Source organism: Sesamum indicum, linkage group LG1 (genome assembly GCF_000512975.1).
Source record: "Sesamum indicum cultivar Zhongzhi No. 13 linkage group LG1, S_indicum_v1.0, whole genome shotgun sequence".
In the NCBI taxonomy this organism is placed as follows: Eukaryota; Viridiplantae; Streptophyta; class Magnoliopsida; order Lamiales; family Pedaliaceae; genus Sesamum; species Sesamum indicum.
In genome coordinates, this window is record NC_026145.1 from 6,504,990 (window position 1) to 6,520,125 (window position 15,136).

At 32.2% G+C, this 15,136-nt stretch overlaps 1 protein-coding gene across 1 annotated transcript; it reads right to left on the minus strand.

Annotated features, from left to right (window-relative positions):
* On the minus strand, nucleotides 6,604-9,194 carry LOC105158741 (BAG family molecular chaperone regulator 1). Its single transcript, XM_011075581.2, has 4 exons — nucleotides 8,546-9,194; nucleotides 8,206-8,462; nucleotides 7,988-8,134; nucleotides 6,604-6,887 (listed from the first exon to the last, which is right to left on the minus strand). The coding sequence occupies exons 1-4, from the start codon at nucleotides 8,781-8,783 to the stop codon at nucleotides 6,672-6,674; spliced, it is 858 nt and encodes a 285-aa protein (XP_011073883.1). The 5' UTR covers nucleotides 8,784-9,194; the 3' UTR covers nucleotides 6,604-6,671.

Consider the following 15,136-nt stretch of genomic DNA (forward strand, 5'->3'; position numbering starts at 1 on the left):
AGTAATGGCATTGGTTTGGGCCTCTACCCTGTCATGTTCCACCCTAGATAGTGCATTTGCAGCTATGTTCTCATTCCCATTCTTGTATTGAACCTCAAAGCTAAGGCCCAACGATTTTGTAACCCATTTCTACTGCAACATGGAATCAACTCTTTGATCAAGTATGTGTTTCAAACTCCTTTGATCAGTTCTAATAATGAAATGATTCCTTAATAACTAATGTCTCCACTAAGTAACAGCAAGCAATAATGCAAGGAATTCCTTTTCATAAGCAGACAGTCTCATGCTTTTTTTTGCTAGGGCCATACTAAGGTAAGCAAGAGGCTTACCTCCCTGCATTAACACAACACCTATCCTTCCACTTGCATCTGTTTCAACCACAAAACGTTGAAAAATCTAGTAGTGCTAGGACAGGTGCACTGACCATGACTCTCTTCAATTGTGTAAATGAATCATCAACCTCTAGATTCCAGGTTTCGGTATCCTTCTTGAGCAAGAAAGTTAAAGGTTTATGATAGGACATATATATACTACATATAATAGCCCACATACAATATTAGGTTATGCATTAGGCATTGACCCACAGAAATATATATATATATATATGTACTATTATATATTTAGCAAATATTACTGAAGGGTTTAGATGAATGCTAAGTGTTTGTCGATACTCATTCTAAGGAAACAAATTGTACTGAGATGTTTATAAATTAGTGTTGTAGCCATGGCAATGGGCAAGCAATATCTTCAAAGAAGATTAGTTTTCTCCCTCTAGTTTCTGGAGCTCTTTCCTAGCTCAAATAAGAAAATTCCCAATTATATTTTTTATACCGTATCATTTGGTGCTTTTATTTCGATTTCACCTCCGCCATGGCAGCTCACACTCTCAACCCCCTCCACCATTCTGTCACGTCCCTCACATAGCTTTACACAACTCCAAATTGGTTGTCTATGCTTGCTTTGCATCAGTCATGGCGGCCATTGAAGAAGTACGTCACAAAATTTCCCTCGTTTTTCCTTCAACCGACAAAACACCATCCCCCCCTACCGTCACCAGCCCCTCCATTATTGGTCGACCCCCTATCCCAAACCCAGAACATACAGCCACACCATCCCTCCCACCAGTCTCCTTCCCCCTAGTTGCAGCAACATATTCCCAAAGCCACATTAATTCCAGCCAACCCATCTCTCCTTGTATCCCATATCAACCTTCTCCAACAAACATCAACCACAACAACTAACCACCACCCTTCCGTTGCCATTCGCCTCTCCTTCATTGCGGCCACAATACACATTGCGCTAGGTTACTCTACCCTCTCTTGTAGTGTTGTTTCTCTTTGGAGCAAATGGTAGAATGCAAAGGAGACCCCAACTCTGTCATCTTTGATTGTGGTAAGGAATTCGTCATCCGTTCTTTGGTGGAGCATTGTCGTATCGTATGCACCCAGTTCTCCATCAGGGGGTCTAACATGAACTCACGCCAAACCATTGTCTTTGATCACGGTAGAGCTTTTGACCACCGACTTAGGGAGGAGCCCACATTGTTGGTTGCGAAAAAGGACACCAAAAAAGCCCTCTTCACCGCAGGCCTTCTCTTTGAAACCGTCGGGTTTCTCGTTTCTTCATTGAAACGGCAATATGATTGCACCTCTCTCTTCACTGTTGACCGCTGCTTTCACCCGGCCTCATGCACTTTGCCACTTTCCTTACCTCATTCCCTCTATCCCAGCTATGGGTTCTACCAAACCTCCTCATTCAAGGCCCTTGCTTCTCCTTTAATTGCAACTGCTACAGATGGTGGCTTTCCATAATTTCCTACTTTTTGTGTCGTACTACAACATAGCATATCCAAACACTTTTTTTTTGGAGGGGGGGAGGGGCTTGGACTTGGGTACCAAGATGTTGGACTTGAAGGAATCAATTGGGCAGTTGCTACAATTCTTTTGGTATATGGTTCTTTTTGGATGTTACCCAAACTCTTGGCCTTGAGGACAAGGCCAATTTGAAGGGTTTGACAATGATAGAAAATATATATACTGCATATAGTAGCCCAACATGTCATATTAGGTTATGCATTAGGCATTAACCCACAAATATATATATATATATATGTATACATTTATATATATATATTAGTACTACTGTCTATTTAGCAAATATTATTAAAGGGTTTGATGAATGCCAAGTGTTGGTCGATCCTTATTCTTAGGAAACAAATTGTACTGAGATGTTTAAATTAGTACTATAGCCATGGAAATAAGCAAGCAATATCTTCAAAGAAAATCAGTCTTCTCCCTCTAAATTCTAGAGCTTTCCTAGCTCCAATAGGAAAATCCCCAATCATATTTTTTCTACCGTATTAGTTTACTAAAGAGACTATACCCCTTTATAAAATTTTTGTAGTACCCAGTGAGTCCATGGAATCCTCTCATACACTCCACCTTTTGGGGATTTGTAGTTACCCTTTTTCTAAGATTACGTGCTCAATATAATCTACTTACAACTGAGCAAACGAACACTTACTCATCTTGGCATAGAGTTTGTGTTCCCTTAGCAGTTCAAGTACCTTTCTTAGATGTTGTAAGTGTGTACCCCAATCCTTGTTGTATATTAGTATATCATCAAAGAATACTACAAATTCCCTGAGGTAAGGTTTATTCATTAGTACTTGAAAAGTGGAAGGTGTATTACATAACCCAAAAGGCATATCCAGAAATTCATAGTGACAACTGTGGGTGATGAAACTAGTTTTTGGTATGTCTTCATTTCTCATTCTGATTTGGAAGTAACCAAATCTCGAATATATATTTGAAAAGTACTTGCACCATGCAATTCATCAAATAGCTCATCTATAATATGTATATGGAAGTTATGTTTGATAGTGAGTTTATTGAAATACCTTAGTCAATGCATAGTCTCCACCCCCCATCTTTTACCAGCAATACTGGTGATGCAAAGGAGCTTTAGCTGGTTCTAATGACCCCGCTATTCAATACTCCTCTGACTATGTTCTCAACCTCAGTTTTTTGTCCATAAGCATACCTATAAGGATGTTGTTTCTTAGGAATGACATCTTGTATGATTCAATGCTATGTTTAATAGCTCTCTCAGGAGGTAAAGTGTGGGTTTCTTGGAAAACATCTTCAAATTGTTGGAGTATGTTGGGTCCATTTCCTCTTGGTTCCTCTTCTTGCTAGCTGATAGAAATTTACCACAAATCCCATAAGTTCCTCTTCTCAAGAGTTTGCTCAATGAGTGGGCTGAGATAACCTTGAGGTCTGTCTTGTTCAGAAGAGCCTTTATAATCAACTTTCTCCCTGATTGGTTAATGGTAACCTTCTCCTGGTCGAAGTCGAACTCCACTGGAGTATTAGCACTAAGCCAGTCACATCCCAGAACAAAGTCACACCCTTCTAACTTTAGAACTCAAACAGGATAACATAATTGATGCCTTTGTATCTCCCAGTAGAGTTGAAGTATTGGTATCATTTGGAAGTATCTTGTGCACTTTCTGACCCATATTCTTGCATTATTTCCATTTAAGTAAGGAAACTCCATTCTATTGAGGGAACTGTAATTCCGGGAAAAATATTTTTTTAGTCCGTTAAGTATATCCAATTTTAGTTTTAATCCTATAAGTATGCCCATTTTTTATTAGCTCCAGTAACTTGCAAAATTGATTAAATTTAGTCTGTTTGAGGGTTTTCTATTTTTTTTTTGGCCAAAATTTTAAATTTACCTGAAACTTGCCAACGTGTAAATTAGTTGGTCCAATTTTCGGCCAATTAACCACGTGTCATGCCACATGGGAGAGTACGTGGCTTGCATTACGTGGCTTGTATACTGACTGGGCAGACCCTTCTCTCTATAAAACTAAATTCATTTAAAAAATTCAAAAAAAATTAAAAAAAATTTGATTAGGGAAAAAGTGAGCTTATTACCTTGTAATCTTGATAGGAATGAAACTTCCTTCTTGAATTTTGATTAGTCAAAGAAGTCTAAACCATTGCTTTCTTTCGGCAGTAACAACAAATTGGTCCTTCCATGGAAGAATATATTGGAGCCGAGAGATAAAGGAGAGAAATGGGTTTGTGCAAGCATGGAGAGAAGAAAATATATTTTGTTGGTTAGGAAAAGTGTTTTGGAGGGAAAGTCACCTTTCTTCCCTCCAAAAGATGGCTAACTTGTCTTCCACCTCATGATTTTAGCCACATAGATTATAAATCAATAAAAATGCATCTAGGTGTCCAGCCATATCACTTTTCCGATGCAAATTATAAATCTAATCCATCGGAGGACTAAATGTAATCAATTTTCCAAGTTACTGGAGTTACCGAGTTACCGAAGCAAACCTTAGAGTGCTAGACATAATTTTTTAAATTATAAATTTTTTTTGTATAATTACATCAAATCTCAGATAAGAAAAGTGTAATTATCCCAAAAACTTAACAACAAGTACTTAAGAGAAATACCATAAAGAGAGGCCCACTGTGGCAAAGAAATACCAAAGCTTTTGCAGAAGAAAGGGCAGACATATGCAGGTAAACATGAGATATATCATATGAAGACTTCTCCAAGAAGTAAAAACGGTCTTTACCAAATAGCTTATCATTGTCTTCTAATTGACAAATTTAAAGTTAGCGATTTAAAATCCTAAATACATCTTTTTAGATTTATTTGAACATTTTATATTATCTTTTTTTTATCATTTAATTATTAGTTTGAATTATATTTTATATTTTTAAAATTTTTCTATACAAAATCATTTAAAATCCTTTTTTTCAACTCATTTTCCAAATCGAAATGGTTTAAATCAATATAGCATAATGTGATTTAATTCATTGGGTGAATTTCACTCCGTCTCGTAAAAATGTATAAATAAAAAAAAATAATCACATAACAAGTCTATACTATCTATGTAATTAATTCAGTAAAATAAAATCTAAATTTGAATAAGAATTTTGCAGTTTCAATGCAAAATATCATTTTGATAAAATTGCATTATACTAATCCACCTAATCACTTTGATTTAGGGATAATTATATCCCTTCTTTTAGATTTGGTGTTATTATATATAGACCCTTTGTGGTTTGGATAATTACTTCTAGTATTTTTGAAATTTACTTCCGTCTAACAAATAAATCTATCCATTAGTCAAAATTCACTTAATTTGTTTTTAACTAAACCACCCGGGAGTAAGAGGAGCTTTTCGGAGTCCCCGACCGTTCTGTATTAAGATTAGAAAGCGAGCAAATTTACAACGGGGAGTACTGACTCCGTATCATTTCTAAAAAAACTGTAAAAAAGAAGTACTATTCCCTTACAAAAGTGAGACGAGCTAAGATGGGAAACAAAGTTGGAGACAATAATCCAGTGTGTCAAAAAGTTTCTGCCACTACACTCGAATGATTGGTTCCAACTAGCCCTGCAAATCAAGCTATACAAGCAATCCAACAGTTGCCACCAAAAGTAATGAAAATATACCTCTTAACATGCATTAACGCGTGAAGATGTATGAGTGTAATTTGACTATAAACATGATTTATTTGACCTGCAATGAGACAAATATAAGTCGACTAGGGGTTAATATAGTTTTTTTTTAATTTTTTTTGTTAATATCAGTAAATTCAATACTTTTTAACTAACGGAGGGACTTATTTATTAAACAGAAATAAATCTTAGAAGTGCTATACATAATTTTTTAAACTATAAAAAATTTATGTATAATTATACTAAATCTCATAAAAAGAGGATATAATTATCCTTTAATTTATACTAAAAATTATGACATCTGTATGTCACCAATAATTTGTATAATCTGGCCCATATTCTTCCCAAAAATCTTGCCTTTGTTTTTCCAGCTATCAATCAAAACAAGTGGGCTCCAACTCCTTGTAATCATGATTAAACTACATAATAAAGACAAATTGAGTGCTCAAAAGTCAAACATCTATTTCTTTATCATTTTGCTTTAATTAGTTAATTAGTAAATATATAAATGCCAAAAAAGATTAATTTTTTTTTTTATCTTGGCGACTCACTTATTTTTTTAATTTTTATGCAGCTTCACAACAAATAAATAACAAAAGAATTTGATGGGATTGGATAATAATTAAGGTAAATTAATCAACTTCTCTTAAATTTGACATAATTACGAATACATTCTTGTTATTTGAAAAGTTATTAATACTCATGATATTTGAAAAAAATTATATAATTCTTGGATGAAGCCTTAGAATTATCAATTTTGTTTTTGTCGTATTTTTATTTTTTAAAAAAATTGAAAAATTGTAAAAAATAGAGAAGGTGAATGGAAAAATTGAAAAAATTATAAAAAAAAATAATTTAACTTTTTCTTTTGAAAAAGATAAGTAAATTATATTCATAGTTTATAATGACATTTTGGTCAGTTCATCCTAGAAAATGAACGGAAATCTAAAGGAGACTAATGGATTGATCTGGTTGTTAGACGACCATTAAAATCTTTTTCAAATAACGAGGAGTATTTGTAATTATGTCAAATTTATTGTAATCTACCTAATAATTATATTGTTGTTAATTGCATCGAAACGAAAATCATCGTACTGCAAACAAAAAACCTAGATTGTAATAGAAGATCTGAACTGCAATTTATAAACAAGGATGTGATTTTTCTATGTACAGATCAAAAATTAGAACGTTTGCCACTTTGTTGTTACAATCACTGCCCCTGGATTTGCCCTCCCACCCAAATTCCCCAGCTGCTTCCTCTGCACTTCTTGCTGGTTTTCATGTGTTGTTGGCATCTGCCCTGTGAAAATCTTGTGCTGCAATGCCGCTTTGCGTAGGCCTGAGTTTCTCAGCTTCAGCACATCAAGAGTTTCTATGTACTTCTGCACCCTTTTCACCTTCAAACAATTCATATCATTCAAGAAAATCGAAAAATTTAGCGATGTACGAACTCTTGGACAGTTACACAGACACCTTTAAAGTTCACATGTATTACGGGTTAAATACAGTGTATCTCCTTGTAATATATGAAATGAGTCCCTATAAAAAAAGAAATTAGCAAATTACCTCCCAGTGTTTCAAAATACGGGGAGTAATTTGCTATTTTATGTTTTATAGAGGATTTTTTTATTCATTTCTCATATTTCAGATGAGTAAATTGTATTTTTTCTTATGTATTACTAGAAAACCATTTATACAAAATTACACCAACGCTCCATTAATCTTTGCCGTTCTTTTGATGAGAGTTTATAAAAAAATACAGACGTCACTAGAGTTTATAAATATTACAAAAAAGTCCTTCAATTTTTAGAGAATTATTGTGATTCTCCTGAAACCAAGTATTCATGAATATAGAGGTGACGGTGCAGCATCAATTTTTCAAACGGACGAGCTCTTTCATAATATATACAAGGGATAATTACATTTACAATCCCTAATTTATGTTTGTTTGTATAAATTACCTTATCTTTTGCATAATTACAGAATCACCTTTAAGAACCAAAAAGTAGGAAAGTTTGTGTGCTAATGTCGATATTTTTGGGGGATGTATGTGTAATTTTATAAAAAGAATGGGTGATTTGCGTAAATGATATTGACATTCTTAATAGTGTATGTATAATTATCTAAAAGACATAAATAATCTGTATAAACAGACAGACCAGACCATATAACTAGGTTAGTGAGTGTAAATGTAATTATCCATGTATCTAAAATTCCAGTGGCTATCAATGTAATTAGGCAAAATTACACTCTTAGTCCCATAGAATAAGGAGTTCAACATTCTAATCCTTTACTTTATGAAAATTTCAAAATAATCCCAAAATTTGGAAAAACCCAACATAATCCGTTATTTTAGAGAATTTATGGGACTAAATATATCTAATTTTAGAATTATTTTAAAAAATTTATAAAATAAACAAATAAAATTGTCGAACTCTTATCTTACGAGGCTAAAAGTATAATTTGGCCTAGAAAGAAAACTAAAGAAAGTAGCTACCTGCATTCTTCTCTCCAATTTCACATCTCCATCAGCTGCAACCCCATCCAGCTTTATAAGCTCTATCATCAACAGCTCTATCAAGTTCAACAAAACTGCCTCCACAACTTTCTTGCCTCCATTGATTTCCATCTCAACATTCATCACCTATCAATGTCAACAACCATTACAACCACACCTGCAAGCCTCTCCAAATCATATACGCTATGAAAATTCACCTGTTTAGCAAGCCTGTCGACTTCAAATCTAACTGCAGCTATCTCTTTCGACGCCGTCTCCATTTTCGCAGTCCTTCGTGATTCAAGAAACCGTCGTTCTATGCTCAGATCATCTTCAAGCAGCACAATTTTTGATCCATCCTTCACGCCGCAAACGTCAAGAAAAGCTCTTGAATCCCTCTCCTTGTCCTTGAACACCAGCTTCTGATCCTGCGGCCGCAAGCCCGTCGGCCCGGCAAGCAGCTTCTTCAGTTCCCCTGCGCCGTAACATCAAATCCCATCAACAGAAACAACAATTTATGCAGCAAAGTTTGATGAGAAAAAATATATATACATATACCAAAAGTTGCTTCAGGACTAAGGGCGATTTCATGATGAGATGAGCCGTATTTCACTCTGACTTTGATCTTGGGATTGGAGTTGTGATTGGCATCTGATGTTCTCTTCTGAACTAGCATTCCTCCAGGCCTGATTTCCAACCCTGAAGCCGCCTCGGAACAGCTGCCTCCGGCGGCTTTTACCGGCGGAGGAATTCCTCTAAGCTTAGTTTTCATGCTGAAAATGGCGTTTTTATTCATGATGGTGAGTTTGTGAGAGAGTTGTTTTGTAGTTAGGGAAGATCAAATGGGCAATGGATAATGTAGAATATTTGTAGGAAGGCCAGAAGGTGATGAAGATAGTTTAAGTAGGAAGAGAAAGAACAAAGTTGAGTATATGTTCATATAGTTTGAGTCCTTGTGACTAAGAAAAAACAAGTTTTCTTGTCGCAAAATCAGTGTATCAAGACATTTTTGGGGGAATTCTCACCAAAGAATATGATAATGATGGTTATATAGAGAATTTATATATAAAAACATGTACAAAGAGGGAGTGGGGAGGAAGAATGGGATGGTTGGGGAATATGTCTTTGGTTGGGTTGTTGGTTTTCTTTTCTTTTCTTTTTTGTTGTATGTGGTAGTGTTTGGTAGTGTCTCTCTCTCTCTCTCTCCTTTCTCTTTCTTTCTCTCTTTCTTTATATATATATATTATGATGAGGACTGGTCATATTCATGGGGATTAATAATCATATAATAATAATAATTGATGCCATGATGATCAATTTATTTAAAAAAATTGAGTCCATCCTAAGGGTCTAGCGTGGTTGAAGCCTAGTGATGACTTGGATAAAAGAGCCATAAGTAAAGAATGGAAGCTCAAGTATGCATAAGGAAGATAACCAAGCCCATTGTAATGAAACAAGGAAGCTAGGGTGCTTAAAGTCCAAGGTTGAAGCCCAAAGCTCGGCTCAGCTATTGCTAGATAATGATTTAGGATCAACTCAATTTATCTACAGTTTACATATAATTCAGTAGACACGTCAAAACTAAGTGTGCACATCAAATAGACGCATCAACACTCGATAATTAACAGGTAGGTAGAGCAATCGGTTGAAAAATTACGTTGAGAAGCTGAGGTGGATAGAACAAGTAACAAACTCCTCCTAAAGCATCCACCAACGGCTAATGTGGCGCCAACACTTCACCCGTGTTGTCGCTGGCTAATGAGGCATATAACTGGACCTATTCATACTTACGGTAGCGAACATACCTTACAAGCATGTGATATGTGGATCATGCTCAATATCTTCTTAGGTTTTCTCTTACTTGTCCTATAAATAGGAGACTTGATAGGTTAAGGAGAATAAATCATGGGAAGACACTATAACAAGTTCTTGAGACATTCTTCAACACTTATCAGCATACCTTGTACGACTTTTTGATCTTTCTTTGTATGTCTACTCATTTATTTTACTTAATTTTGATCTAGGGAAGTTGTTAATTTGAGCATTAGAAGTTCTTCAACACTTATCAGCACACTATAACAAGTTGTTACTAAATTAGTTTTCTATTCATTTCAGACTTTCTTAAATTCAAATCTGATCGGCCTGTCGACACCCTTGCTCATTCTGTTGCAAATCATCCATTCTTGATATTTTGAGAAAATTATACCTTGTATACCCATTGACTTGGTATGACAACGTCAATATATATAGGGTTAATTATACTTAAATTTCTTTTAAAAGTACGAAATTATATTTTTTTAAAATAATTTTAAAATTATACTTACAACCCATTTAAAAATTAATTTTTTGTACCTGACCCATTTCGTTAGGGTATAGATGAAAAATGCTGACGCTAACAAAAAAGTTACATAAATTTTCAATTGTACCCCTCATTTAATAATTTTTTTCATGTAATAATTTTGTACTTGTAAGGAAAAACTTGTAATGATGTTAAGCTCACTAGATATATATACATATACAGTAAAACCTCTATAAATTAATAACCTTGGAACCATGAAATTTTATTAATTTAGGAAGATATTAATTTATCGATAAATTAATATTTTTATTAATTAAAAGAGAGACTTTTTAAATTAAGCAAATTGAGTACATATGTATTGAAAATAAATGACTTTATATATGTTTCATTGATTATATTCATACATTAATCAATTCTTTGTAATTAATTAAATATATTCATATATAATATCAATTCATTGTATACAATTAACTATTATATTCATAGACAGATATTCAATCCATTGGAATTACTTAAATATACATGTTTACATTAATTCGTTGCACTTAAATAACTATTATAGCCAATTAAATATATTCATGCATGATGAATGAAACATATACTATATAAATCTCAATATTTAAAATAAAATGATTCATAACACCCAACCATGTCTTCTCATCTAAAAGGCATCGCAAAATCATTCATGAATGATCAAATGCGTAAAGCATTACAGACTTACATTTTAGCAAATTACCATAATATTTATAATTGTAATATTCATGAATTATTAGTTAAGAGTTTTAATGGGACCTAATATTTATAAAGGAATTTTTTGAAAAATTATTATCTTATTATCTTATCGAATTTGATGATTTTTTACAAAGGCCCAAGTCGGGACCGGAAGATTTTATTATTTTAGAGAGTTTATTAAGTTATAGAGGTTTTATTGTATATTACAATTTTTCTTTATAAGTACAAAACTATACATGAAAATGTAAAATGAGAGACAAAATTAAAAATTTATGTAATTTTTTTTATTAGTGTAGCATTTTTTGTCCAAACCCAAACGAAAGGATATCAGATGTGAAGGAAGAATTCTCAAAAGGAGTGCAATTATAATTTTAAATTTTTTTTTGAAAAAAATATAATTTTATTTTTTTAAAAGGGGATTTAAGTATAATTTTAACCCTATATATATCCTTTTGATAAAAAAAAAAAATGAAATTTTGAATTATCAACTCAATAGAACCATAATTACAACATCAAATCCATAAAAATGTTTGACCCTTTTGGCTGTTTTCAATGTTGGATTCTTTACTTGGATTCTCTTCCTTACCCACATTAACTACACAAAACTTTGCTTTGTTCATTTGTGTAAGAATAATATTTCACGTGTTTTGTTGAAAAATGAAGGCATAAATTTCTACCACTTGACCTTTAGGATATTTATAGGCAGTACCAATCCGTGATCAAGATTTTTTTTGCCTTGACTTTTCATCACATAATTATTCATTCTTGTAGCATCACATTATAATTCATTTGATGTGGTATATTACTTTTAGGTTTTATTACACTTAGACCTCTCTAAAAAGATGAAATTATATTTTTCTTCAAAAAGTTCTAGAATTTTACTTACATACCCTCCAAAAATTTAGTATTTATTTTTTATCATCTTTCGTTAGAATTTGGATTGAAAATGCTGACGTTATCAAAAGAATATTTAAATCTTCAATTTTACCTTTTTTAATATTCCCATATAATACTCCATATATATGTGTATATTACTTTGATCCAGTTATATAAGTACAAAAATATACTTGAAAATGTTAAATGGACAAAATTAAAACTTAATCTTTCTTTTTTTTTTTTGTTCTAAGATCACATTTTTCGTCCAAATCTTAACAAAAGGGATCAGGGTAAACACATTTTTCAGAGGGGGTGTTAGTATGATTTCAAAACTTCTTTGATTTTGCATTTTCGAATGGAGTCTAAGTGTAATTAACTCTTATAATATAAGGAGCTCAAGAAATATTTTACATTCGTAATGAATCTTAAAGAACAACAAAAGGTTATTAGCAAATGTCTAAAATAAGTACCGACTTTGGTTGAAGGCTGAGGCCAGTCCCTCTGAGAGTATCCATATCTAGTTGGGAACATGAGCAGAAAAGGAGATGATTAGGCTTGTTAGGAAATTCCCAACTAAGACTCTATGATGCTTAAATTAGTTCGTGAGATCAAAAGAATATATTTAATGCGGATCTTAAAATAATAAATGTCGAACCATTAAATAAAATAATTTGGCGTATTTATATAAGTTAGTTTGGGTGCGATAAAGCATGACCCGACTTGAGTAGGAAAGACACGGATCATGTCTCAGATTAATATTTTGCCTTTGGGGGAATATTTTAGTCATTTCAGCATGGAGTATGATATATTGCTATCAAGTACTTGTCAGTTCATTGCTGAATATAAGTTGAAAAAAATATTTTTATTTTATAATCTCTCCTTCTAAACTGCTTAAATGAACTATTTAAAATCTAAAAGTTACAAACAACTCCTTACCAACTTCTGCAACGTGATAAAATTATAACTATTAAGTTATTTTTTTCAAAACTCCAACTTTTTTATTTTTGACGTTTAGCTTTTGTTTTCAAACAATTTTAACTTTTACTATTGCTTGACGTACAACTTTCTCTACTATTTTACTTTTACTACAAAAGTAAAAATTATTGCAAATACCCAAAAAGTTCTATGGTCTGAATTTTCTTTTTAATTAATTGAAGTTTTGGTAATAATCCTGCTCTTGATGCAGTAATTATTGCATGATTTTTTTTTTCACAAAATAAAAAAATATATAATTATCAACAATAACAGTTAGTAAATTACTAACTTTTTTCATCAAAAAATAATTATTCACCCTTATGTGTGTGGGCACAAAATTATGGTCTCTACTCATTTATCCAACCCATCACCTTCCCCCATTATTCCCATCACATGTGTATGTATACCTGGAGAAAAAGGGGGCAAAAAAGCAATATTGAAAAGTACAAGTTCTTGGAATCATTGCCTACTTGTCTACTTACATTTAATTCACATTGTCCTTTTCTTTTTTTTTTTTTTTTTTTACTTTTTTTGTGAGCACACCATAGTCTTTATTATTGCTATTTATATCTCTAGTACTCAAAATGTTTATAGAATCTAAGCAAAATTATGTCGTATATATAAGGTATGATATGATTATAAATACTTGTCGTTGTTTGAAAAATTACTAATCCCTAAATAATAATGCCCGTCTAATAATTGACTCATTTTGTCAGGTTAACAAAATTTTATATCGAACTATCAAAAATGCTATTTTGGACCCTGAATTATAATTTTACGTATTTTTTTTTTGTAATAATATCCGCCCAATATCGTATTTTTGCATTTTTTTATAATGACGTTCGTCCAACAACGTATTTTATTGAGATTTTCACTTACAGGCAAGAGTTATATAATTAAGTTACTTATCAAGGGCTATTGACAATTTCTCATATAACGAAAAAGTATTTATAATTGTATCAAATCTAAAAAAAACACGACGTAATGTACTCTAACATTTAGTACTTTAAACTCTAACAACATTATAATATGTATGTTCTTATAAACTTCTTTAAGGTCATATTTGGAACAATGGGAATTTTAAATTCCCAGTGACAAATTTTGTAGATTTGTATGGATAATTCTGTATCATAATGAAAGGTTTTAAATACTTCCGCTCTGATTTATAATTATATTTTGTGAAATATTGATAATTTTAAATACTTTTAATGTAGAGTATTTAATTTCTTCTATTTTTCAAACTGTCCTTTTTCAATTCCAATTCATCCATTCAAATATAACACAAATAAATTTAGCCGAACACCCTCTAATATAAGAAAACTGCTATAACAATATGCCTACATACTAACAAGCTTAGTATTACTCGAAGCGAAGACTTTGAAAATCTCGTACTTCTACTCCAACAACTATAATGAGATTTTCTATCATATTTTGATATTACAATAATAATATTAATATATATTTTTTGGAATTATAAGAATATAATTTAAATTACAAATACAAAGGGGACAAATTTATTATGGCGACTGACTCCCAACCAACGTTTGTATTCCTTCAATGATTGTATGGACATTATTTGGACAAGAAACTAAGGAAAGCAATCCTTTCATCACTGGTTAATAAAACATCATCATTTCTTGTCCTTTCACTATACAGTACAAACCTATGATGACACTGCACACAAAACCTTCAATAACAGGAAGAGGACCTTCACATACTTCATATTTTCATCATCAATGTCCAAATCACAATAAAGAGCATCTCCCTTTTTGTTTGCTTCACATCATTTTGATGTGTTTTGTGGTTAGTATTTATGATTTTCGAAACTTATATTATTTTAGAATTAAGTCAAATGTCGATACTTAATAATTGGATCCATCAATTATATATAAGTAGTTGAGAAACAAGAAATTAGCTAGGTGGTGAAAACCGGTCTTTTTGGTGCTGAGTCTGAGAAAATGATCGATTTTCTTGAAATTGGTTAAAATACTACATAAGAAAAGGGTTTTTTTTTTTTTATGCATCTCATGTGTAAACATCAAATAATATGCACCATGTCGCTTCAGCGTACTGTAGATTTTGTATCTATCATGATTTATGTTTTTACATCTTGTATATATATAGGAAAAAATGCAATTTAGTCCTATGTGATATTATAAATATACAAATAGAACAAGATCAAGTGTAAATTGAGAATTTTTAGAGAGGTTGTAAGTATAAATTTAAAATTCTTCTGTGAAAAAGTTTAAAGGAGGTTTAAGTGTGAT

Excerpts from the sequence above, each read along its gene's own strand:
- LOC105158741 (XM_011075581.2), bottom strand. The coding sequence starts at position 8,783 with ATGAATAAAAACGCCATTTTCAGCATGAAAACTAAGCTTAGAGGAATT. Across the intron at positions 8,463-8,545 it reads TAGTCCTGAAGCAACTTTTG|GGGAACTGAAGAAGCTGCTT; the intron begins GTATATGTATAT and ends GTTACGGCGCAG. Across the intron at positions 8,135-8,205 it reads TCGACAGGCTTGCTAAACAG|GTGATGAATGTTGAGATGGA; the intron begins GTGAATTTTCAT and ends TGACATTGATAG.